The 25,788-nt window shown below is 43.9% G+C and overlaps 1 protein-coding gene across 5 annotated transcripts in view; it reads left to right on the top strand.

Annotated features, from left to right (window-relative positions):
- PIK3R3 (phosphoinositide-3-kinase regulatory subunit 3) overlaps nucleotides 1-22,259 on the top strand; it is a 77,188-nt gene extending 54,929 nt beyond the window's left edge. For 2 of the 5 annotated variants that reach the window (XM_051795568.1, XM_051795596.1), the window contains 10 exons: nucleotides 4,719-4,830; nucleotides 7,128-7,226; nucleotides 8,719-8,899; nucleotides 9,765-9,890; nucleotides 10,656-10,798; nucleotides 11,854-12,030; nucleotides 12,523-12,597; nucleotides 12,946-13,116; nucleotides 14,543-14,740; nucleotides 15,214-21,906. In XM_051795568.1, the coding sequence (XP_051651528.1) occupies nucleotides 4,719-4,830; nucleotides 7,128-7,226; nucleotides 8,719-8,899; nucleotides 9,765-9,890; nucleotides 10,656-10,798; nucleotides 11,854-12,030; nucleotides 12,523-12,597; nucleotides 12,946-13,116; nucleotides 14,543-14,740; nucleotides 15,214-15,472 (1,541 nt within the window). In that variant the 3' untranslated portion in view covers nucleotides 15,473-21,906. Of the gene's footprint in view, nucleotides 1-4,718; nucleotides 4,831-7,127; nucleotides 7,227-8,718; nucleotides 8,900-9,764; nucleotides 9,891-10,655; nucleotides 10,799-11,853; nucleotides 12,031-12,522; nucleotides 12,598-12,945; nucleotides 13,117-14,542; nucleotides 21,907-22,111 lie in introns of those variants that run through there. The other 3 variants (XM_051795588.1, XM_051795605.1, XM_051795578.1) reach the window with 2 other exon arrangements.
- Nucleotides 22,260-25,788: the final 3,529 nt, after the last annotated feature.

Below are 25,788 nucleotides of genomic sequence, written 5' to 3'. Positions count from 1 at the left end.
GGCTTCTCGTGCAACAGGGACAAGTATAGGACTCCTGAGGAAGGGAAAGATTTTGAAGCTTTGCCTGAAAAGTGTTAGAGAAGTTGAGAAGAGTGTTTGAGAAATCGAGTAAGACTGCAGAGAGCAATTAAAGATTGGAGAGATTTTTTTCTTTTCAAAAAAGCTAGCTTATGTTTTCATTCCAAGCCTTCATCTATATCTCCAAAGGGAGAACCCTTCTCTCCTCAAGGACTATGTCACTAAAATGTTAGCTGGCCTAACCACAGATAACTTGCATGTTTCCATAGTAATGACACTCTGTAGAGCTTTATATTACAGTTTGCAGGGTATCTACTGTACATCAACCTTTTTGAAGCTGAGTAAGTGTCTTGGAAATCCTCTGATCTGTTTTCTGCTTGTCACAATGTGGAGGGAGAGTAGATTGAGTGCATCAGAAAGAAGGCTAGTAAACAAGCTTGTGGAAGTGCTAAGGGACTTAAAATTGACTTTATCAGAGTACTTGGTAGTTGTGATTATTTTTAACAGTAAGGTAGAGTTAATGCTGCATTTAAACCTGCTATGCTTTTAAGTATCTGACCTGCAGCTCTTGAAACATACTGGAAGAAATAAGTTGTGGAGTCATTCTTAGGCTAAGTGGCATCTGCCTTAAAACTGAAAACCAGAGTTTAATTAACTGGCAGGTTGATTTTGTACACAAATACTGCAGCCAGAGAAGAAACAGGCTTCTTGACTGGATGCTGTGTGGGATGTAGCACATGGAGACCCGAGGCATCCTTCTTTTTTCATTCCTGAATTAGTGCCATTGAAATCCCTCACACGTAGGGCTCAGTGGCTCTTATATCATGTAAACTTGTAAAATTTTTTTATTCAAAACCCAACTGGGGAAAGTGTGTATCTCATGGAAGTCACGGTCTACTTCGCCCAAGTTAAATCCGGGTTTAATGTAGCCTACGACTTTTTACGAGAGACTCTAAAAGAAATACAGCGGCGCTAAACTTCAGACACTTGCCAGCTTTCTCAGTTGTCTTGGTGTTGGAGGTGGTTTGCATTTCAGGGAATCAAGTCAGTTATGTCTTGAGCTGCCTTTTCAAAAGAAGAGTTCTGTGCAGTCAAGAAAGCACCACAAAACTACCTGGGCAGAGCCTGATCAGTGGTCTTCCCTCTGCCCGGACCTGCGCGGCCGCTCGGCGGAGCAGCTCAGCTGGAGGTACCTGCTGGAGCAGCCCTCGGTTCCTGACGTCAGCAACATCCGATCCCGTGCCCCGACCACATTGGCTGCCATCGCCTCCACTCCATCACCAGCTCCTTTTTATTTCCCCCTCCTAAGTGACACAGAGCTGGGATTGGGATTTAGTTTCCCCAGGCAACCTAACTTGAGCTAGGAAGAGAGAACTAGAGTTGCTAAAGAAATTAAAACCAGATATGCCCATAAATGCGTGAGGGAGAGACAGTCTGTTCTCACTGCTGCGTGCCAGGCGGTCGCTGAGGGCTGAACCTGATCCTTGGAATGTGCTCATATGGGAGTGGAAGGGTCCAGCTGAGCTGTCACCTTTTGGGATTTGGAAAGATCCATGCTCTAAAGCTGTCTTAGGGACATGGCAGGGGAAGGATGCTTGTGTATCTGCTGCTAACAGCAAGTTCTTTATTAGAACGGATAGATCCGTTGTGCTGTTAATCACTTGTGATCAATGTTCGTTCTCTCCCAGGAAAAAGGGAGGCAAGAAACCATCAGGATCGTTCACTTTAATCAGAGCTTGTTTTGAGATAAAGTAAGATTGTGCCTGTGGCTAGATCAGAATTGGGCTCAGTGACATGGAAAGAAACACGGCTGCTCTTGAAAGCATTTCTGTTGACTTCAAGCCAGCCTTATTTTACTTCACTCTAGGATTTTAGCTCTCTAATGTTCATCTAGTAAAGTATATAAAACTGGATTATTTTGAATTTAAATCAAAATCCGTGGACTCTTTGAGGCTCTCTGTAGCTTCTCCTAGAAACATCACAAGATTTCTCCTAGCAGGGCTGTTAGTACTGTCTAGGTACTAGTAAAAACTATTTTAGGATGCCTCTTTCAACAACCCATTGGACCAGTGTTATGAGAGCAGCAGTGCAGTGATGCTGTGCTGTTGCAGTAGACTTGCCATGCTGTTACAGAATATTCCCCTTGTGGCATCCAGGGTCTGGGCTGTGAGGTTTAAACTACCTTTGTGTCAGTTCTCCATTTGTGCAGGACTGCAGTACATGGACTGAAATAGTAGCCATGAAATGCTGAAATGGATGGGCATGTTGGTCTACGGGGTAAAGCATTAGCAGGGTCCTGGTTCTGTATCCAGTACAGGGGGAAATCTCAAAGACCTCTAAGTATTGAAAGTAAAGAATTAGATACATAGCTCTCTGGAAACAGGATCCACCCTTGCAAATAGTTTTGTATTTTTGAAATGTGCAAGCTATTAAAAAGCATTTTTCAAAAGTCTATTGTGTAAAGGACTGGCTTCCATGAGTCAGGTTTTACAGGAAGCGGTCCAAGCCTTATTCTTCTCCCTGAAAGAATTTCCTTCCAGTTTTCTCATGCAGGGTGAAGTTCTGCAGACATCCCCCTGATAGTGAGAACTGGTACCTGCCTACTAGAGGGAAGGAGAAGCTCCCACCTGTAGTAGGGACACTTGGTGTAATGTCTAGTGCTCTGTGTCCAAACTCCTGTTCCCTACCTTTCTGCTCTTTGTTACTTTGCTTTTCTATGCCCTGTGCTTTGGAGTGAGGCCTAACAAAGCTGCTAAATAATTCCACAGTATATAAAGGAGCAAGACTTAATCTTACAAGGAGGGCTAGAGAAGTATTCAAGTACTCTAGAGAATACTTGAAAGCCTCTTCTGGAAAGCTCCTATTACCAGTGTAAAACAGGCTTTTACACTGTAAAATACCTTGAAGTTTTTGATATGTCCAAGCCTTAATTTGAAAGACCCAGTGAAATAATTGCTGGTGCTGGTACCGTTTCCTAAGAACTCTCTGCATTGTTGTATGGTTTTTAGGTGAATCTTCACATGCTTGTTAAAGACTCAGAATCTACACAAGATTCTCAAGTAGATCAGAACATCTACAGGTTTTCTGAAATTGGATTAACTGCCTTGTGCAGACGCTGATGAGACTCAGAACTGCTGAGACTCTGCTATCCCAGATGTGAGGTGGGGAGGAGGGAGGACCTGAAGACATTTTCCAGTTCAGGAACTTTCAATGGGGGAGATGGAACAGCACAGTGAATACAATTGACTCTACAGGCTTAGCCTGGATGTATGTTCCTGTGACCCTGGATGGGGCTGAGACCTTCAAGCAAAGTAGGGTTAGAACCGTGTCTCGCTCTTCACGGTGCTTTGTACAAACACTTGTAGTAGCTGAGCTAGGAATAACCGAAGCTTCCTAACCAGGAAGCTACTTCACTGAATCCGAAGGTTTTCACCTTCCTTTTACAACAAGAGGTGTTATTGCCTCACTAGATGTGTGCACACCTGAGAGTTCCCAGCTCACCCCATAAAAAGAACCTGTATGCTACGGTTTAATGCTCAGTCCCACAGAATGAATGCTGCTATCTGAATCAGGTGTTTGGTCAGCAACCCCAGGGTGCAAACGTCTGGGTCAAGGTTCAGGTTTAGTTTAGATTGGCTCAATTAAAGCATCTACTGGTTTGTCTGAGAACAGTGAAGTTACTGTGTTGGATATCCAACATGAAATGGTGTTTGGAACTGCAGTTGGAAGCCTGTTTTCTCTTCTTTAATGTGGGAGGTGTGGCTCAGAGGTGAGCAGATGGATGGTGCCAAGTAGCACACCTCTCAGCACTGAGCCATTCCATGCTGAAGCTAGAGATCAAAATCTTCTTTCTGCTCCCTTTATTTGTATTTCTGCCTGTGCACTGGGATTGTGTGCATCTGAAAGATGGCTGTTGTCAGTGTGTCAGGCCTGCTCGCTGATGCTTGTGTAATCTGATGGCGAGGGCACAGGGCTGGGAGCACAGATGTTCAGGGTCTGGCTTGAAAATGTGCTAGAAGCAAATCAATGTGTGTAGTTGCTTTCTTACTCTGAATTCAAATGTGACCTGTCCCTCTCTAAAACAGTCTCATGAAATGCCTAAAAAATGCCTGATGAAACTCAGGCGTTTTGTGTGGCAGTGTTTGTGATGAAGCATTCAGCACCTGCAAAGCAGGGGCCTAAATGACAAACCTAATATGAAACGTGAACTTTGGGTCTTTGATGGATATGCCAGTGTTTTTCCCTCTGAAGAAGAGTTTACCTGTTTGCTCTTGTGAGTTGACATAAGGACTGGTGATGCCTGAGCAACTGGAGTTTTTCCACAGTGGTGCCCAGTGCTCTCCAGGCTGTGACTTTCAAACACAATACACCTTTGTCATTTGTTTGGAGCTTTAAGCGGCACCTGCCCTTGTAGTTGTGCCTGTGCCAGTCTTCCTTTTAACAAAAACTCGTGTTTCCTCATGCTCCTTCCTTTTCTACTCCATCCAGCAAGTGTTTAGTTTGATGCTAGGAAATCTGGGATCACAGTGGAACTGCTTACTTCAGAATTCCTATAAAATTACGAATTCCATTTGATTTGAGAGAGCTTGAAAGCCAAGTTCAAGATGCACATTGTCTCTCGTTTTTTTACTGTCAGATTTCATTAATAGTTTAGTGATTATCTTCTATTTACCTTTTGTTCATCTGTTTTTAATTTTCAGCTCTTCCTCCAAAGCCCCCCAAACCAATGACTCCAGTCAATACGAATGGAATAAAGGACAATTCCAGCTTCTCTCTGCAGGAAGCAGAATGGTACTGGGGGGACATCTCAAGGTAAGCAATACTGTTAGACTATATTAATTGAAATGTATTAATATATTGTTAAAAACAGATCAAGCCAGCTACAATTCAAGATAAAAAGAACATGCCTGTTTCAGGCAGCATTTTACAGGAGGGGAACACGTCAGGACTTTACTTGGCAAAGCACCTAAGTGAAACTATTCAGCTGGATTGAGGACATTTAAGTTGTTGCTCTTCTGGTGCAGATATTGCCAGTCTTGGTGACACTTATTTTTGGCTTTCTAAATTTGTCCAGATAAACAGTCTTTAAAAAGGAGAAAAATCTGAATCTGCTATCTAATAAGGTGTTGTAAGCATACAGTGCTGGAGTGCATGCAGGTCAGCGAAGTTTCAGTATAAAAATAAAACTTTAGAATAAAAGGAATTGCATTCTTAGTTTTGGTTTCTTTAACATTAGTTTAAAATTGCATCTGTATTAATTTCTATTACGTGGTGATATAAAAAATAGCTCTTAAAAATGCTACCCCTCACCAGCTATACTGAGCAGCTGATAGAAACACATATCAAATAAATTAAGCTTTACCTCTTAAGAAAACCTCTTTCTATGCACTTGAGAAAATAGATGGCTTGGGTTACGTTCAGAAAATGAAGGACTAGTTTTTATATACTTGCATAAAAGAACTGAAGTGTTCAGTCATCTCTTTCCCTCTTAAGGCACTTCTGAAGAGTCTAGAATTTGGAACTGTAAGAGGAAAGGTGAGCGTGCTGGGAGTATGATCAGGAATTGCTCAAACTTGTGCACATAATACTTTGAAGCACTTTGGCAGACAGAGGCAAGAAGAGCGTGTTTTCCACATTAACTTATTGACGTTCTGAGAAAGGAAATAAAAGTTTTCATATCTTTATTGCACCACCCTTATCTCTTTATAAAGTAAACCCGCAGAGATCTTGCTTTTGAAGGGCCTCAGCAGAGATATTTTTCTGTTAATTTTAAATCGAGGCAGAGTGGCAAAAAGTGATCGCAAAGCCCACTAGACACAGTTTATTTAAAACTGCTCAATATTGGTATCAGTTTATTGACTGTGGATTTGCTCCTCAATCAACAGTGCACAGGATGGCAGGAGCTAATGCACTGCAAATCGCACTGGAGTGGCTTTATTAGATTAAAACGTGATACACGTGCATGTAAAGATGGAATTGTTTATGACCTTAATTTGGCAGCCAGCAGGTATGGGCTGCATTGGGCTATCATGGCAGGAGCAACGTTCTTCAGTCAAGAACTTGTGCTGGAAATTTTGTCACGAGCTCCAGGGTGCAACCTGCAGGCACAAGCCCAAACCCATGGATCGTATCTATCAATTCAAAAAGAGAGTTGTTTGGGTTAACTGGGTCCAATCTGTAAAATGGTCAGAGTAAGTGAATATGCACATGAAACTTCACAGGAGTCAGTTTTACTAACAGAATCGTTTTCATGTAGCTAAATCAGAGCTAGGGCTATTCTGTAGGAATATTTTTCTTCCTTAGTATTTGAGCAAAAAAGCTGCTGTTGATTTTGCTTTGTAAGATTCAACTAAGCTTCATACAGCACTTAGACAACGTTGAGGCTACCTGAGAAACTTTAGTTTCCAAATGATTGTATTAAAAAGTGCTTAGTACTTCTAAAAGCTTTGAGGGAGCTGTTATGAAGCGAGATACATAATCTGGGTGAAATGCTCAAACCTGGCAAGATGCTTATCTCTTCAGCTGAAATAATTTTCTTAATGCTTACAGGTACTCACTTTCACTACAAGATTTCTTGGTTTAGCTTAAAGCTCTGGACTGGGTGTCCTTTTGTCTCAGTTGTAAATAAGGAAGAGTTGCCCTGAAGCTGGAAAGGTTGTAGAGCTTTAAAACGGCTGTAAATAAGATCAGAGTTAAGCCAATAAAGAGCCTCTTGAGACTAAAACTGTGCTAAACTTTAGGCACCTTTGAGCTGTGATGTTAGAGGCCATCTCTTAAGGGGTCAGGACTGGCTTCTCAAAGGGCACCTGTTTTAGTGTGGACTTTAAAACCTGAGCAGATTACAGGGAAAGGTTATGAACTGAGTCACAGCTGCTACTGTTGTTTAAACAGAGACTTCTCTCTAAGTGGCAGTTGACTGTAGCTGCTTTTCTTTAGTACAGCTACACAGGTTGAGACTTGCTTTAGATGTCCTAAAAGACTGGAGAGCCCGGACATCAAAGAAGATTGAACTCTGTGCATGCTGGCGTTACTGACTCCGATGTTTTACCTATGGCAAAGATGATCATGTCCTCAGTGCTTCTAATTTTGCCTCCCTTTCCATTCTTCAGGGAAGAAGTAAATGACAAATTACGAGACATGCCAGACGGAACATTCCTGGTGCGCGACGCATCAACCAAGATGCAGGGAGACTACACCCTGACCTTACGGTGAGCACCGAGCACTAGCAGCCCACACAGTGAGACCCTGAGTAGCTGTTGCTATACCAGTGACAGCCATGGCTGTGTAAAGCTCATGTGGCTGGAGAGATGTTCCCAGGACTGCACATCACAGAATAAGCAAATAAATAAACCAGGTCACACAGTCAGTTTTGTTCTGTGCGTTGAATCCTGTCCCTCACTAAACAGTACTGTAAGGATCTGCGTGTGGATGAAATGAGACTTGGGGAGGAGAGCTGCTCAGAAGTGCTTCATAGTTTCAGATCATCATCACCATGGCTAGGCTTCGTGAACAAAGATTTGGGAAAGGCTCTATCCACATAGTTTCAGAACTGCTAAGGTAAAAGATATTTGTAAGCTAGGGCTTTGATTAATGGGAGAGTGTTGAATATCTCATCAGTCTACAGCTGTAGAAACCCAAGTACAGTGTCTTTGTAAAAGGAGTATCTTGTGCTTTCTGATCTATCGTTTAGGAAATATTGAATTGGAGCCATGTTCTTTTCTTCATTAAAATTGTCTGCGAGTGGAAGGTTTCCCAGAGCTGCCCCAGCCCTGTCTGCTGCAGTTGGGCAGCAGACCTCATGTGACTGGCTCTGGTGCCTTGCCCAGCCTGCCCAGCCACTTGCCTCTGCCAGGCTCCCAAGACTGGTTGTTAGAGGCAAGCAGGTGAGGCACATAAGCGACTGCCTCTGTAGCACACCTTTGGGAGTTACTGTGATATAGCAGGTATTTGATCTTACCATGAAATTCCATTGCCTTAATAGCAGGTTTGACCCCAAGGGTGTAGTTGAAATTCTGCTTTAACTTCTGCCTTAAAGTTCACACCATGTGCACTAAGGTTTGGCGTGGTTTTATTTTGCCGAAATCAGATGTCTTTAGGAACCAGAATTGTGAGTGCAGGAAGGACAGGACAGTGTCTAAACAGTCTGTTGGTGGAAAAAAAGGAAGAAATAAGTGCTAAATTTGTGGAAACCACTAGAACAGATAAATCTGGGTAACATAAAGTCCTAAACTTAGAGCCATCTCATAATCCTCAAAGGATTTTGTTTAGGTTCAGGTATCCTGTATTAGCATCCATAACTCAAAAGACTTGTTAATAATTGTATAAATCTATACTCAGTTGTATACTATTAGTGAGCCCAAATTGCATGGAATTGTGGGTTTAGGTTTTCTTATGGCTCCTTTATTCAGCCTTCAGCATCCTCTTTTTCCCTTGCACAACTTCTGGCAAAGCTTGGACTTAAATACCATAAGCTGGCTTCAGAATGAACACATAGGAAGAGATTTACTTTGGGCTTTGCTCCTGTTCAAATAATCTGATGATAATTTCTGTGTGTATTGACTCTCAAACTACTTAATACTGCTACTGTGTAAAGAATCACTATGAAGGCCACTTGCCCAGGAATTTCGCTGGTGTCTTTGTTAGCAGCCCTAGTGTTGAAGAGGGATGGGAGTGACACAGTAAAACCTCTGTGCCTTACAGGAAGGGTGGCAACAATAAGCTGATAAAGATCTATCATCGGGATGGAAAGTATGGCTTCTCCGACCCGCTGACGTTTAATTCAGTTGTGGAACTCATTAACCACTACCGCAACGAGTCTCTCGCTCAGTATAACCCCAAGCTCGATGTGAAGTTGATGTATCCAGTGTCCCGGTACCAGCAGGTAAGATCTCCATCAGACCCCAGTACCTGTTAGGGCAGACAAGAACAAAAATAATTTTGTTTTCTTTCTGTGAATAGCTTGATTTTTTTTTTTCTTTCTTTTGTTTTTTTTTTTTTGTTGAATACGGAAAAACTAAAAAGGTGGAGTTTTCACATTTGGCCTCACTTGGGTCTTTCAAATTTTCTAGCCATTTAAACTGCTTCATTTTGTCAAGTTTCTGGTCTCCATCTGAGCAGCCATCAGGCAGCAGAGAAGAGAAGAGAAACCCTGGCATGCAGCAGCTGAACCTCTGAGAAGCCTTTTTATTTCCCCCTGGATCCTTGTGGACCCACCAGGCACTGTTCTAGGCAGTGTTAACCTTGAAGTACATATGACCCATGCAGATGCTCACTCTGTGCATAGACATCTAAATTTTTCAAGAACATTTTTTTAACTTTTATTCAATAGCTTGAGACATTTTCCTGCATTAAGGAAAAAGAACTACAGAGCTTTTGGGAAAAAAAAAAAAAAAAAACAAAAAAAAAACAAAAAAACAACCCTCTGATCTCTAGCTTCAGATTCCAAGTAATGTGCTTCCTTCTTTCTTGAATAGGGGATAGCAATTCTGAAAGTAAGGTATAGTGTCTTTTTGGAAGCTTAGTATTTGGCATAGGTCTTGGTGTCCTATAGTTCCAGTTCCTACTGTCTGTAAAGTGTGGAATGTGTTGCACGAAGGAAGGGGGATTTAGAGACAATGTTCTCTAGAAACTGGATTATAAACATGATGCTAATATCTGTAAAATGCAAATGTGCATAAGTGGACAAATGAATACTCTTAAGGAAAAACTGCTTTGCTTGAAGACTTAATAGCTCTTTGTATGCACAGGATCAGTTGGTGAAAGAAGATAATATAGATGCAGTAGGTAAAAAACTTCAAGAATACCATGCTCAGTATCAGGAAAAGAGCAAAGAGTACGACAAATTGTATGAAGAATATACCAGAACATCACAGGTTGGTTCTTCTTTGGCTGTTTGTTGAGTCTGTTTCTTGTTGTTTAAAAAGTAAAGAAAATTGTTTTAACCTGTTATGGCTAATAAAGGCAGTCCATACCCAGAAAATACAAGGAAAAAACTTAGTAAATTGTGGAATAGAGCAAGGTAGTTTCAGAGGTGATGGAAAGAGTGAATATTGCTTTTGCTGGTAGTCCTAGAGGCGTGGTGTGGGGCAAGGAAAAAAGAGGAGCTGAGCTTCCAAGTATAAGGTAAAGCTGTGGAGAAGGCCAACACCTAGAAGCTTTACACTGCAGACTTCTTCCCTGGCTGCTGAGTATTTCCAGCTGCTGTATTCTGCAGTGAGAATTGTAGAGGGGTTTGTCCAGGTTTTTTGTGAAGTCACGTGCGAGTCAGTTACCAGATATTATGCATTAAGGAAGTGTGAATACGATATTTGGACTGCTTCTTGTAAAATAAGATAGTTCATATATGGGGAGGAGGTTTGCTGGCAGTCTTCCTGAAAACTAAGATGGAAAATATGACTAAAATATTTGAGGGGTTTGCAGCCTAATAGAGAGCACTTTGTAGAGGAGGAGGGAGTAAGTCTGCCCTGTTATTCCCTGACTCTACTTGGACAATTGACTAAATTTAAAACTGATTAATTTCATTTTGACTTAGTGGGGGGAGAAAAGATGGTCTTCTCAGTCAGTTTAGGGAATATACTTGGGTCTTGCTTTGTTGTCTGTATTACGGAAAAATGATGAAGGACTCTTTCCTTACATAGGAAATCCAGATGAAGAGGACTGCAATCGAAGCATTTAATGAAACTATTAAGATATTTGAGGAGCAGTGCCACTCACAAGAGCGATACAGCAAAGAGTACATTGAGCGATTCCGCAGGGAGGGGAATGACAAAGAAATTGAACGGTAAGCTCAGGCTGTGTTTGCTTCCCTGGCAAAACTAGTGTCCACATGGACACTGCCATTAAAGCACCATAGAAACCACTTTGTAAGCTCAGTGCCTTCTCCAGTAAAGCTCTCTTCTGTCAAGGAATTGCATTGTAGATAGCAGAGGTGAGAGATCTCTGGATTGGTCTTGCTCTTAACTTCAGTAAATCAAGGTACTGTGATGAGGACCAGGAAAGAATTAGGAAATAATAATTTAATTTGCTTCTTCCACTTCTGTTTGGATTTGCTCAGAACGTAATCCAGAAAAATCTTTACTTTTCACCTGTGAAACGTACATAGATATGGTGAATCTCATAGTCCATAGTCAGTTTTAGTCATTTTCAAAGAAGATTATATTTAATAGCTGTCATCTAAAAAATTCAGTAAGGACCTCATTTGAAACTGCTTTTCTGTGAGGGTGCTAGCAGAAAAAGCTGTATCTGGGCCTTTGAAGAAATGCCAGGTATAATGCCTAACTTTTCATAGTGTTTTTTGAACCACGTAGGGTAACCTTAAGGAGATCTTTAGACTAAGAACAGTTACCTGTAACAATCTTACTGTACAACTGTGGTGCTTCATTCTGAACGAAGATCAGTTAACAGGGAAAATATGTAATTCTCCTGAATTATACCAAACCTGTAAACTAGTCTTGAAAGAAGAGACAGGCAGCATTACTTCCTGGTAGCTCTTGATAGTAATTGAAGTCTGCATTTGAAATCTTGCTAGTCCTGATACCTACAGTGGGATTGCATAATTGATATTACAAAGTGAATCTGACAGTGAAGGAGGAATCTGTTCTTGCTTACCCTCCTTTGGATAATTTGTTCCTGCATCTCTGCCAGGAAGAAGTATATTAAGGTAAACTGAAGGTTGTAGGCCCTCTGGCAAGAGGTCTTTTCTGTCACTCTTACAGTAGTTTTCATGTGAAGATGAGGCAGTCAAAGGGAGGAGCTGCTGTTATGGTACTTCTTGTGATACTCTTCAGTCCTAGACTGAAGTTGACCTTTTCTCTCCAATATTGTACTTGTTTTCAGGATAATGATGAACTATGAAAAATTAAAATCCCGCCTGGGTGAGATCCATGACAGTAAAATGCGCCTGGAACAAGACTTGAAGAAACAAGCTCTGGACAACAGGGAGACTGATAAGAAAATGAACAGCATCAAGCCTGACCTAATTCAGCTCCGCAAAATCAGAGATCAGTATCTTGTGTAAGTAAGCCTGACCCGTACCTCAGAATAGTGTCTCTGATGAACCTGATTAAGGACTGTTTCCATCAGGATAATGAGAATTTAATTTTCTTTTCATAACCAAAGTTCTGTGAGTGCTAAGGTGCTACTTTCTGGCATGGGATATTTGAATATTGGTTGACTTCTTCATGGCTTCATTATTTAAAGAGCCAGCCACAAATAGGTGCACATTCTGCAACTCTTGTACATAAAAATTTTAAAATAAATGAGCTATAAACAAAATCTGTGCCTGCTAGTACGACAGAGATTAATACTGCTTTTGTTAGGTGTGTCAGATGTTGCTCATACCCACACTTGATTTCACCAACACTCCTGTTATCCAGCTCCTAATGTCCTTGAGTTAGGCACAGACTGTTTCTTTGTGGTACCTTGTGTCTGAGCTTGAGCTTGCTTAGTAAGAAAACCCATACACGTACTCTGAAGTAATGTATTAATGCTCTCTTCTTCTGGCAGATGGCTCAATCACAAAGGGGTGAGACAGAAGCGAATAAACGACTGGCTGGGGATCAAAAATGAAAATATTGATGAGTAAGTGTCACTATACATATGATTTTGTTGAGAAGTGTTCCATCTATGAACGTTTTCTCTTGTGGGGTTTGGTAACAAAAAACAGCAGTTTTTCAGTAAAGGACTGGAGAAAAAAGGAGAAGGTCTCTAGGGGAGCTTGATGTCATATGAAGGAGCAACTCTCCTGAAACATTTAGGATTAAACAAAGTTGAAACAATGAAGTTCTAAGTGGAAGCCTTTAATATATGTCCATTAGGAGCCTGACCTCCCAGTTTGGGCAATTCTGGTATTTCTTTGCATGACTCTGCAAAAATAAATAACTCTACTTACCAACTCCTTTGCTGATCACTGGTTAACCTCTCTTTCAGCACATACTTTATGAATGAAGAAGATGAAAACCTGCCACATCATGATGAGAAAACTTGGTTTGTTGGAGATCTCAACCGTATCCAAGCAGAAGACTTGCTCTGTGGGAAACCTGATGGAGCATTTTTAATTCGCGAGAGTAGCAAGAAAGGATGTTACGCTTGTTCTGTGGTGTAAGTCTGTTTTCCTTTTTGTTCTAACTACTCAATACATAAATCTCTACCAAAGCTTTTTATTTTGGAGAACAAAAGCCAGGCCTAGCTTAGGCCTACCCATTGGAATGTGTTTGCAGGAAGACCAGCATGGTATAAGCTTTGTAACAAAAATGTGCTTTGAACGTGGAATAACTGTAGTCCTGCAGTCTCTGTTTTTGCCACAGTAGTTAATACAAAATTCTGAAGTATCCCAACTTGAAGCTCTACAGTCTATAAGTAAGTTAACTCTGAATTCTACCATATTCCTGCTAAAGAACACATGGGAAGAAATAAAGCACGACTGTAAAGGTGTGACATCTTCTGTTCTCATTTTCAGACACACCCAACTCTGAATCTTTCTCTTGTATGTTTAAGATAATGGTGATGCTTCAGAGGAGGCATTATTTGTGAGCCGTAGTTTTTACGACATTCACACAGCCTTGCATTGATTTCTTGTATTTCACTTCATTTTATGCTGGTGTGATGGAGGTCAGAAATACTGATTCCGTTATCTAAAAATCCTCCAAGCCCGTTCTGGAGTGCAAAATGGCTCCCGCTGATTTATTTCCCATGAGGTTAATTGCTTCTGAACGCAGGTCCGAGAAATGAATACATGAAGGTAAAGCACCTCAAGGTAGCTGAATACTGTAGTGTCTGCTCTGTTCAATGTACTGTTTATCACAGGCACTGTAGTGATGGGTTCCTCAGATGCTTTCTCTTGGTCGGTATCCCGCTGCAAACTCCCAGAGGGATGGCATAATGTAACCTGTCCCTACATGTGACTCGGATTGTAGCAGGCTCCAGTACAGGGGTTACATAATGCTCGATCTTTCTGGCAGATAAGTTTTTGTAGCAGCTTTGGAAATGCTGCGTTCCAGTAGCTGCTTTGCCAAGTTAGAGACTCGGTCGCTATGGCTTCAGATAATGAATCAGCTTGAATCCATCCCGTGCTTAACATTAAAAAATGCACACTGAAGGTTAGTGCTGTATTTCATGGAGTACTTTGTAGGTCCTGAGAATTTGTGGATTTTGGCTTCTTTGCTTAGTGGAAAGGTTTCTAGGTAAGTTAAGCACAAAGTCATTGCTGATTTCGGGTGCTTGTCTTCTTGGTTAAGCTCTTGACTTTTTTTTTTTCCAAGGAACATTTGGAGAACAATGCAGTAGGGAATTGTACTGCTGGGATGGAAGAGGCCTCTTATGTGGATTATTATGCAAGAGTGTTTAATCGCATGCCCTGAAGCACTGTTTCTTCACAGACTATATTAATCTCCTCTACTTGCATCTACTGGGTCCTCCATTATGTAATTTAGTGACTGGCGGGGCTGCTGCATTAGTTAATTGTTAATAGACTGTCACTTTGGGTTTGTCCTTTGATGTTAAGCTCTCCTCTTTCCTTTCCTTGCAGAGCTGATGGAGAGGTGAAACACTGTGTGATCTACAGCACTCCGAGAGGTTACGGGTTTGCAGAACCGTACAACCTGTACAGCACACTTAAGGATTTGGTTCTTCATTACCAGCAGACATCCCTTGTCCAACACAATGATTCCCTAAATGTCAGGCTTGCCTATCCTGTCTACGCACAGATGCCCCCCTCTCTCTGCAGGTAAATTTTGGGGAGGAGGAAAGCGTTGGCTATCTTGGATTCTTTTCTACGATTTTTATTAGAACTCGGAGGGCATTCTTTCTCCTTAGACTGCTTGTTTTGCACAAGAAGTGATTCTGTGAATGTGAATCAAAAAGAGGCCTAGCAGCAACAAGACGACAACTTGGGTGTAGGTGTCCTGGTGCTACCTTAAAAGCTCAGCTGTGCTTTTACACCAATACTTTTGTTTCCTTATGAGGGGAATAAACTCAACGCAACGCATACAAAAATACTGGAAGCAAAGCATCATCTTACGGAGAAAATTTTTTGCCAGGCACCTTCAGTGGAACTTCTAATTGGATTTTGTTTTCTCTTGTTCTAGTAGAGACAATTTGAATCCTCTACTCGAGGCATCAGTAATGTCTTTCAGTCTTAAACTCCCCAACGAACTAGGGGGAAACTCTACCACAGCAATTCTTCTCTGTTAATTTTAGCAGCTTCACTGCGATTCAGCCGGACTTCCAAAAGAGGGCTTGTCTTGAGGTAGCATGGAATTTGGTGAGAGAAGACCAAAGGAATTACGGGAAAGCTTCAGGTTTTTTGTTTAAATGGAAAAATGCTTGTAAAAGGAAAGTTGCTTTATTTTTTTTGCCAACAGTAACAAAGTTTTGGTTTCAATGGCACTACAGGTCTTCGCTTAAAGGAAACATAACCAAATTGAACATGCCAAAACTTTGTTCGTTGCTAGATTGAACACTTACAGGGGAGGTTGCATTAGCATCCACACATACTTTCTGCACCAAAACTTGAAACAAATAAAAGGAAAAGCTAAACATTGTGTGGCTTCAACACACTAAATTTGTCTGATCTGATGTAATTGCTCACTCTCCTCTTTCTTCACTCCCCCCTTCCTCCCATTCCTCGGCTTGGGATTCTGTTTTCAGTTTTTAATGATACTGTGCTTCAGAATGTAAACCAGAAGGAAGCTTGCACTCACCTGCTGCAGGTCTCTTGCTGAACAATGACAGACTCTTGTAAAGCTTGATCTTGGTACAGAAGAGGTCAGTGTAATCAAATGCTTCTGGATGGCTTATTGTACCAAATTTTTTGGTGAGGTGTAGTCACTCCCAGTTGTAGAGAGGTGAGCATGGTAATCATAGATCTGCTCCAATTTGTTCTTTGCAAGAGGGGTTCTGAACTCTCACACCACTGCAGCCAAGCAAGACTTTACACTGGTATAATCTAAATTCCCTTGTAGTTATTTTGGACATGATGCAAAACACAGGAAGGGAAGAAAGCCATACTCCTTGATTATTGGTACCATCCTTTGGCAAGGGCTGCTGTCAGATACTGGAGTGGGTAGTCCTGGGCTTCATCAACTACAGCAATCATCAAATAAATCCCCTCCCTGGAAAGTGTACAAAGCAGCTTATTTCCATTCCTTAAGCTTCTAAAATGAAAAAGAGCTAAGTTTGGCAAACTGAACCACTTGGCATCAAAGCACAACTGGCAAAGTAATTGTTCAGTGTGCAACCTTGAAAGTTACTTTTGTTCCCATTACTGGAAGCGTTTCCCTTGCAATGCACCCATTGTGCAGGACAGGAAGCAGACAGTCATGCAGGTCTGAGAATGCTGGAGACCCGTTTCTGACCCTGGGGCTGATTTCCTGTTCAAATGGCTTTTTTCTGTAATGCCTGGGCAGTAGTGCCAGGCTTGTTGATGTATAATGTTTACACTAGAAGTATTATTTTACTGAATGTCTTGAATTTGCAAGTAGGGAAGTGACAAGGCTGGAGCACTGACAGCCATTGCAGGAAGGGTAGTCTGGTTGCCTGGCATGCCACGAGATGTTTTATTTTGCACTAATGACCCTGATGCATCCCAGGCACTTTCTAATCGGCCAGAGTGCAATCTTCAGGCAAAGAATTCTGTAGATGCCACTTTTCTCATTAAATGAAACACTTCAAAACTTAACCAAGACTGTGTGAGAGAAAAATAAAATCCAGATAAGTTGCTATGTCAAAAGTGAAACACATCTGCTAGTGTGTCCCTTCTCTCCTACTTCCCCAGGAAAAGGAAAAATGAGACATAGCCTTTGCTGTTAGTGGAAACCTTGAATGGATTCCTCAGTGGTATGTGGACATGGAATTCTTTTCTTTATAAAGAAACTTGCCCTACATTTTGGATAATTTGCAGTTCTAATCTGGTAGCTGTAAAGCTGTCATTCTCACACTTCTTGAGCATCTAGCATTCCCTTGATGCTGGGCTGAGACCAAATGCCCAATGAGGGAAATCAGTTCAAAGGCACAAATGATAGCCAGGTGCCTCATGCCTGTGGAGAAATCTGTGTGGGAGGAGTGTCTGATTGTTTTCACTGCCCTTGGGATCTCTCTGGACTCTCCTCTTACTGACAACGTTCACATTCAAGGCTGATGGGCCCCATATTTCTGATCCCTGGTTTTGTGACAGAGATAACCTGGCTGAAGTGTTTCACCTCTGCCCTGTTTTCAGGTAGGGTTCAGTTTTGTTTTAAACAAGCGCAGATCAACTTCCAGGCTCATAAATCCTGGCACACCCTCGCAGTACTGACAGCAGCGGGGTAGCAGAGCGGGGCTGTCTGAAGTTTCCCTGTAGTGGAATCTGACTGATCCTGTGAGGTCTTGGTCCGGGCTCCAGCCCTGGCTCTGCCAAGGTAAATACAATGTAATTCCATTAACGTCTGTGAAGGTAGCTTGGCTTTATCGTTGTGTGAGTGAGTTGAGATTCTTGGCCCTTTGCTCTCCGAGATCTTTTCGCTGATCACAGGTGATGTGCGAATGATGGACTCGGAGCCAATAAGCCATCTTGAAGCGTTCTTTGAAGTTCTGTTTTGCCCAGACCTTCAGATCAGGGCCATGGACAGACTAAGACCACGGTCCTTGCGTTTGGCTCCATTATCCTGAGCAGTCTCCCTGAGGCTGTTTTGCCATTGTATCTCTGTGTTTGGTTTAGGCACCTGAAGTCCTGCAGCTGCTGCAGTCGTTCCCCTTTTTGCATCCATTTTGGACTCACAGAGCAAATGAAAATGGGTACAAAACCACATGTAGCTGGTGTGATCCATGAGGCAAGGGCTTGGTCCTGCACCTCTCATTGTGCTTGACCTGATTTTGTTTGCTCAGTGTCATTAGACCTGTGAGAAAACCCACAGCTTCCAGGAGCTGTTCTACACTTGCATGGCTGAGAAATCAGCAATGGGCCTGAGAGGTGCAGGATTACACCCCAGGACGAAAAGCAGCTGTTAAGCCTAAAACAAATACAGGAAATACGAACATAAAGGCAAAACAAAGGAACTCAAGTTCTTTTAAAACAGTAAGATGTGAGAAGGTTTTAATTTTAAGAGTCAGAACGTCAGGAGGAAAGGGGGGAAATAGTCTCACTGTTGTAGCAGCCGTCTGGTGCCAGACTGCAGTTAGAGGAGCATTGATCTCATTGACCCATATTGTATTAAATATATATGTAGAGTTAAATAAATAACTTTTGCACAGTGTTAAATGGGGGGAAGAGGGGGGAGGGGGACGTTGAAACTCGAATATGCACAGTTACTTCTAATCTGTTTTGAAGTATATTTGCAGGGATTAGGGGTGATTCGGTGTTTTATATTGGTATGGATGGAAATCAGGTCTGCTTCCACAGTTGCCATTGGCCCCATTGTGTCAGCCACGAGTGCCATATTTTTTGAAGTTAGTAAATTATAAATCTTTTCCCACTAGTTTCTTTCTGGATTACATGTTATGTGAGCATGGGAAGAACGAACCTAGAAACAGAGGGATGTCCCAACAGATGCTTCACTAGTATGTGGAGCAGTAATATGTGATTGTTCACTTTCTGATTCTGGAGTGCTCTAGTTTTGTGGCTTGTGTTTTGGTTTTTATTTAATTCTTTCAGCAGTGCATTTGAGTCACTGCTTTGCACCGTTGGTAGTTGCAATCTAGAGTTATATCCAGTACAGCCCTCTGTCTTATGCCAAAAATAAAATGCTCTTTCCACACTCATCTCTCCTGATGTGGCAGATGGTCAAGAAGTTTTCCATTTAATGTGATGGGCCTGATTCTCTTCTCGCTGACACCAGTGTTAGCAAGACTTCCACAACCAAAAGCCATTTCCAGGGAAAGATCTTATCTTTAATCACACCTGAATTCTAGTCACAGCAGGGCGAAAGTCAGTTTTTCCTTCACAAAGCCAGGCAACTGTAATGGGACTGTGGAAATGAATGTTGACACTTAGTGCTGTTTTAGTGAGGACAGGAGAAGGAGGAGGGTCTTGGTTGCCCCAAATCCTGGGCTCTCTGCGGGCTTAGGTGGCACCATGTCTGTAACTGAATGCTGTGGCTGTTTAAAACAGCAGAATTGCTATAGGAGTGTCACACTTTAAGTTTGGAAAAGCCCCTTATTTGGTACTTGAACAATCTCACTTCTGTTTTTGAATGTCTGTTTATTTTTTATTTTTGTTACACTAACAGGGAATAAAAATCTGAAATGTTAGTGAGTCTTGTATGCTTGCTGCATTGTGCAGACATGAAACAGGTACTGCTTGTGGATCAGTAGGGGTAAGAGACAGGTTCAAAATGCAGTTTTACAAAGCGCTGTGATGGGTTGGGGGTTGTTTTGTTCAGGTCACGTTTAAAATCAAATTTTCTTATGTTTATTTTCCTTATGTTGACTTGCAACCTCTGCTTTTGAAAGAGCAAAATCAAAATAACATTCCCGAAGATGCTGTGAGGGGAGGGGGGTCAGGCTCGCTCAAGTTCAGCATTCAAAGCAAATAGCTTTAATGAAGAGGAAGGCTCAGCACCCTAAAGCATCCCTCTGGTTGTAGTTTGTTGAAGCAGGAGACAGACCATGAAGCAGGACCTCCGCCTGGAACCACAAAAATAAGAGGAGATGCCAGAGCAGACCCTTCCCTTTGGAATAATCAGCTATACTCTCCTTAAATGTGCATGCCAGGAGAGAGTTAGGGAATTAACATAAGTCCTTAAGGAGTTGCTCCCCTTTCTGTGTTGGAAGGGAACTTGCATTGCTGATCCCTTTGCTTCCCTTGGCACAGTGTGTGCAGCAAGGAGAAGGGAACCAAGTCACCAGCCCAAATAAGCGCCGGCCTGTTCGCGGAGCGGCTCGGCCGGTTAAGTACTGCGTGAGGAGCAGCTTTGGATGGGGTTACATGAAGTTTGTCCAACATTTTTGTGAATCTTGCATTCTGTGGGCAGAAATACTTTCCACCGAATGGGAAGGGAAAAAAAAAAGAAAAAAAAAATCTCTCTTGAAATCTTTTCAGTTCCTTCCTGTTTGTTCAAAGGGGCAGATCGGGAGCTTTAGCTTGTTAACTGTTTAGATGATGGCAGTGCTTGAAGTGCTGGTCTTTGGGGCTGGCTCCATACAATTAATGCAGAATTTGCATATTTTAAATTGCTTATTGGCATAGACTCACCATATTTCATAAGTAGACTCACCATTTGTCCTAAAGTTTGCCTTTAAAAAATGTAATACAAGCATCAGAGGCAATTAAAAAAAAAATGGGCCCTTATTGATACAAAAAAATGCTTCGTTGATCAACCTGTATTAGAGAAAGCAGCTTTAATTTGATGCCCCCCTCCACCACCTTCCCCTGGGATCACTTCTGTGAGATCAGCATTGTCAAATGGGGGGGGAAGGGAAATTCCCTCTGTATTCAGCAACGCCGCACCCACGCACTTTCCAAGTGCTTGTAGCAAGAGGCTCGGGATCATTTGGAGAAAGTTATTACATCCAAAGACAGAAGGGGTCTCTAAGGGTGAATATCAACCCCCAGCACCAGTCTCGTAGCTTCATGGGGGTTGTAGGATGCTGGGACCAGCCACGAGCTGCCCCCGGGTCTCTGTTGGCTGCCGGGGTGGGGCTCACATTCAGTTGGCTGGGTTGGGGTTTTGGTCTGTTTTGTTTTTGTGAGTGACTTCTACATCCAGCAAAGATATGTTTGATGAAACCTGTTAATTTTGTATATCTGGCTGTTTATTGCACCATGGGATTGTAATGGTCTGCATCATCTGTGTGTGCGTGTGTGTGCGCGTGCGTGTGTGTATATGTACTGTATGTATATAGATATATGTAAAATATATTCACGTACACATGTATATGCATTAGCTGTAAGTGGCACTGCCCCTTAAAAATAAAACAAAATTCACTGTTAGCACATTCTGCCGCGTGTTCAGGCAGAATTGGGTTGGTTTTTGTCAAATGAAAAGGAGTTTATTGTGTTCATCTTGCATATGTGCTTCTGAAATGCTGAACTCTGGATTTCCTTGGGGGTTACTACTCTATTTGTAAACCGAATTGATTTGGGGTGTTACTTACCCTGGGACAAAGCATTCGACTTTGTCCCAAGAAAAGGTTTAGCAAAAGAAACCCCTCTTGCTCTCCTGCAAGATGCAGTGATCGTTTGCACGTTCCAGTCGCCCCTCAGTGCCCCCTATCCAGAGCTGATGTGCAATGGGTGGTGTTGGTGCGTGTCCCTTTGTGAGTGGACTCTTTGTACAAGGTGTGGTTCAATGTAAAGCATGAGTGGGTGTTTGATCTTGTGTCGAGGGCTGAAATAACAGCACACTCCTTTGTACAACCTTTGCATCAATGTTTCTGCTTTTCTTTGACTTCTATTTTCTTTAAGGGAAACTGCATCTGTTAAGAACCTGCTTCTCCAGAAGCTATGGAATTATTTTGTTTTCCAGATGAATTCCAGCATGTAACTTTGGTACTCTTGTTTGTTATTTGTGTAAAATCTGTTCTTCTGTCGTTTATGGTGTAGTCGGGGAGGGGGGTGGGGGGAAGAAAAGAAAAAAAAAAAGGAATTCATGTAGTTTAACTTTTAAAGAAAAGAAACAAACTGCTTCATAAGGAAACCAAGTGTATGTTAGTGTTTTCTGACAAGTCATCCTGTAGTTTCTAGCTCAGTAATGCAACACTGTACTTGTCACCAGGTGTGTTACAATTTTGCTGTACTTTCTTTTACTAGATGGTTGGGCTTTTAAATCCCAGACACTAAGCATCCTGGGCCTACTTGCTCTAGATCAAAAAAAAAAAAAAATGCAATAAAAAAAATTGCAATAAAGCACATTGACATGTAATGTTTTAGAAGGATGTACTGACAGCTGTTTCTAATAAATTCAGAACTGCAGCGTGGTCGGGCTGTCGTGGTGTTAGCTGTGTCTGTCTCCCAGCCGAGGCCACGGGCATCATCTTCAACAGAGGCTTTTAAAAAAAGACTTGCAGAGGTCTGATTTCCTCTCGGCTGGAGAGAAAGCCCCTCTCGGGGCTGGGGCGAGGGAGGGATACACGTAGCACACGCGCGCTCCTTAATGGAGCCTTTCCTGCGTTCCTTTTGCAGCCCCTTCGGAGAGAGCAGGAGCCATCAGCAGTGTTCTTGCATGCCTGGCTGCTTCCCCTGCCACCAGGGAAAACCACGTTTGGTGATGCTGATCCCGGTGCTGGGGGCTGAGGGGTGGGGGCTGCAGCACTGAGCAGGCTTCCCAAAGACCCGGCTCGGCTGTATCCATTCGCCTGGATTTTGCAGTTGGGGAAATCACTGTTCGCTTTCTGAATTCCTTCGTGAGCACCAGGCACTGAATCCACTGAAAAATCAGTGAGTCTGGGGGTAATGCTGCTCGTATTCTTTCATTCCAAACACAGGTGATGGCAGGAGGGCAAACTGTGGGGGATGTTTTGCCCCTTAAACGTGGGGGTTGGTTGGGATGCCAGAGCAGCATCCTTGGAAAATTAGGGCAGGGGCAGTTGCTGTGGCTGTGCGGGGCTCAGTGCTTTTGCAGCCCCGTGAGTCGACGTTTTCGCAGACTGCTGAGCAACATTTTTCCAGCCTCCTGAGTCAACCATTTAAAAAAATGCTGCATCAGCATTTCTCACACTGCCAAGTAAGCCTTTTCAGCTGCTGAGTCAGCATTCCCTCCATCACTCACGCCACAGGACCCTCCACCATCAGGCAGGGAGCACCCAAAAAAGCAGAAGAGTCCCTGATGGTGCAGGAGAGCACGGACCCTGAAAACTTGCTCAGGCATCTGTCGTTTACACCCGGCAAGGAGCTCAGCCCATGTTACAGCACCTTGGGGTGCTCCTGCTCCCCTGTCCTTCCTGGGAAGGGACACAATGCTGGAGGGATGCAGCCATTCAGAGACATCACCCAGAGCATCAGGAGCCACATGGCTCCCAGTGGATGAGCCATGGGCACTCTGGGCTGATGACTACTGTTGGCAGCACTGGGCACCCAAGTGGGAGGGGAGCGAAGGGAAAACATCAGCGAGAAACTGGGAGGACTGCAAGGGGCTCCTGGGGCCTGGCTTCTTTTTATTATTATTTAATTTATTTCCTTTTAATAAAGACTAATGAGGTAGAGTTGCAGGAAAGATGTAAGTCACTAATTGGCGAATCGTTTTTCAGGGCTTTGCCAGACAGTTCGTTGTGTTATGAAAACATTACAGCCGGGAGCCGAGGTAGGAAATTTCCAAGCGGCCGTGCTGACTGGATGGAAAGAAAAACACCTCCCAGCTCAGATGTCTTCTCAGAGAAAGGGCAGATCCTGGGGATTTTTCCATCCTCAGCAACGCCGCAGAGCTTCCTGCAAGTCCCTTGGGTTCCCCCCCCAGTCACATACAGGATCCTTCCTGGGGGCAGGCAATGGCATGGCACCCCCAGGCACAGCACCAAAGGGGAGGCTGTGGAATGGAGGGACAGACATCCCCAGGCTGCTTTCATGGGATTTCTGTTCCCCCATGCTGTAGTGGGAGGTTTGTGCTCATGGGAAAAAAATCTGGGGGGCAAACCCCAAACATCTCAAAGACTCCATCCTCCCCCAGCCAAAATGACTTGATGTAAGGGATCAGAGTTTAGTTTGAAAGCCAGAGGCTTGTTGCAGCAACCAAGGTCCTCCACTTCTCCTCTTCAGTTTCAGCTCTCAAAATAGAGTTATTTTAGTCTAATAGTTTAGTTTAATAGACACCGTGTTGCTGGGCAGCAGGAGCAACACAACCAGCAGCTGTAGCTCTGAGTACCACGGTCATGAATAACGGGCAGGGCAGTGAGATGGGCTGCACAGTGCCTGGAGCTACCCAAAAACCATGAGGGACAGGATTGCCTGTCCCCTCTGGCCCACTTCAAAATACACAGCCAGTGCATGGGATCCATCAGGCACCTCTGCCATGAAGGAAGCACCTGAGCATGGAAATGCAGCTGGGGCAGCTGCTTCTCACACCAGTCCCACCATGTTTGAGTCAGGGTGGGTGCAAAGGTGCCCAAGACGGAGGGTGCAACCTGAATCCCCTGGGAACAGGACCCTCCCCAAGGATGCACAACCTGGCCCCAGGGAGATATGAGGAGAATGAGGGAGCATTTGCCCCAGCCATGGGCCACAATTCCCCCCACTGAGACACGAGGTGCAGCATTTCCCTCCTTGGAGCATCAGATCCAAGCTTGGAGCAGTGAACGGCAGCTTTCAAGCAAACTGGTGGATTAGGGTTGGCCACAGACCCAGAATCCCCATTTCATGGGAAATGTCATCAGCTCACTTGTCGGGTTTGATCCAAGTTGGAGCAAAATGTTAATGTACAAAATCTGACTCTGGACAATACTTCCAAGGGGAAAAAAACACCTCACACCAATTTTGGTTCAGCTGGCACAGTCCCTCAGCAGCACTAGCAGCACTAGCAATACATGCACCCGAGGGGTTTGAAGGACAGAGGCTTCACCCTGACCAGCATAAACCACTCCCTGGCTACTATTTTCTCCAGACTTTCTCCTGGCTACTATTTTCATCAAATCTCTTCTTTCTGATGGCAAATCTTTCTCCCTGAGGAAACAAATTGGCTCTGTGGAGAAGGGATGGGTAGGGGACAAGATGCCAGGACACCCTCTGCATGATGACTCTGTGCTCCCTGGGCCAGAGAACATGCTGGAGCAGGGGAGAAAAGGCTCCAGAGCACCAGCTGGGCTGCTGCCCACTCTCCTGTCTCCAAACCCATCCTTGGTGGTGGTGGCTCCTGGGAAACATCTTGGCCACTGCCCAGTCGCTCCAGTGCATTGCAGGGCAAAACCACTGCAGATTCCCCTGGGCTCCTGCTGCCCTCTGCACAACCATCTGCCCGGAGCCCCTCCCTTCCCCAGACCCAAGCCACAGGGCAGAGCCTTGACCTCTCCCTCCAAGTGAGAGGACGCTGCTCCTCATGCCCAGCTGCCTCAGCCTCCCAGCCCTGATGCAAACCGGAGCAACCCAGGGGCTGGCTCCCGGAAGAGGGGTAAGGAGCAGGAAGAGGAGCATGAGCTGTCTCAGGGCCTCAGGGGCAAGCAAAGGCATGTCTCATGATTGAGCATCTTGGGCAGACTGGAATGCTAGGAGGGAGGGGGCCAGGATGTGTCCCTCCCTCCCAAAAACCTCTCCCTGGGCTCCTGTGTGGGAGAGATCCTGGTTTTTTGGGCTGCTGTCACAGGTCTGTGCCCGGGAGAGGCACTCACTAGCCACAAGCCTGCTTCAAGCAGAACTGTCACTGAAACATTCCCCGAACTTTTTCCCTTTGCTCACACTTTCAAGGGAAGGGGCAGGAAGGGTGCACTGAGAGCAGAGCCAGCCCGCCCTGGGCAGGTGCTGTGCACGCTCCCAGAGCCGCTCTGCCAAAGGAAACACAAACATCCTACCCAAAGAAAGCACTTTTCATCGGCAACACAGGTTCCCATTTTTGCACAGGGCTGGTCTGTTCCGGGCAGTTTTCCCCACCGCTCCGCCGGGCTGAGCAAGAGCCCGGCCGAGCTTTCCGGACTGGGCTTTGGCCAGAGCCGCCCTTCCTGCCCCATGTTAGATCCACCAAAACCAGTCAACGTGACCACGTCCGGCACCTGGAGAGGATTTAGGCTGGCCTGATGTGAGACACCCCGGAGTTAAAGGGGCTTAGTCAGCCTCAGAGTCCCTCCCACGCTTGGGGTGGCAGCTGGGGGTAGCAAACCTTGGGATGTGGCACTTGGGGTTGTAGGACCCCGGAGATTTGAGACCTAGAGGCTGTGGGA

Source organism: Manacus candei, unplaced genomic scaffold, assembly GCF_025592945.1.
Source record: "Manacus candei isolate 608988 ecotype Guabito, Panama unplaced genomic scaffold, ASM2559294v1 h1tg000005l, whole genome shotgun sequence".
Lineage (NCBI taxonomy): Eukaryota > Metazoa > Chordata > Aves > Passeriformes > Pipridae > Manacus > Manacus candei.
The sequence above is the reverse complement of the archived record's forward strand: the minus strand, read 5'-3'. Positions and strand labels throughout refer to the sequence as shown.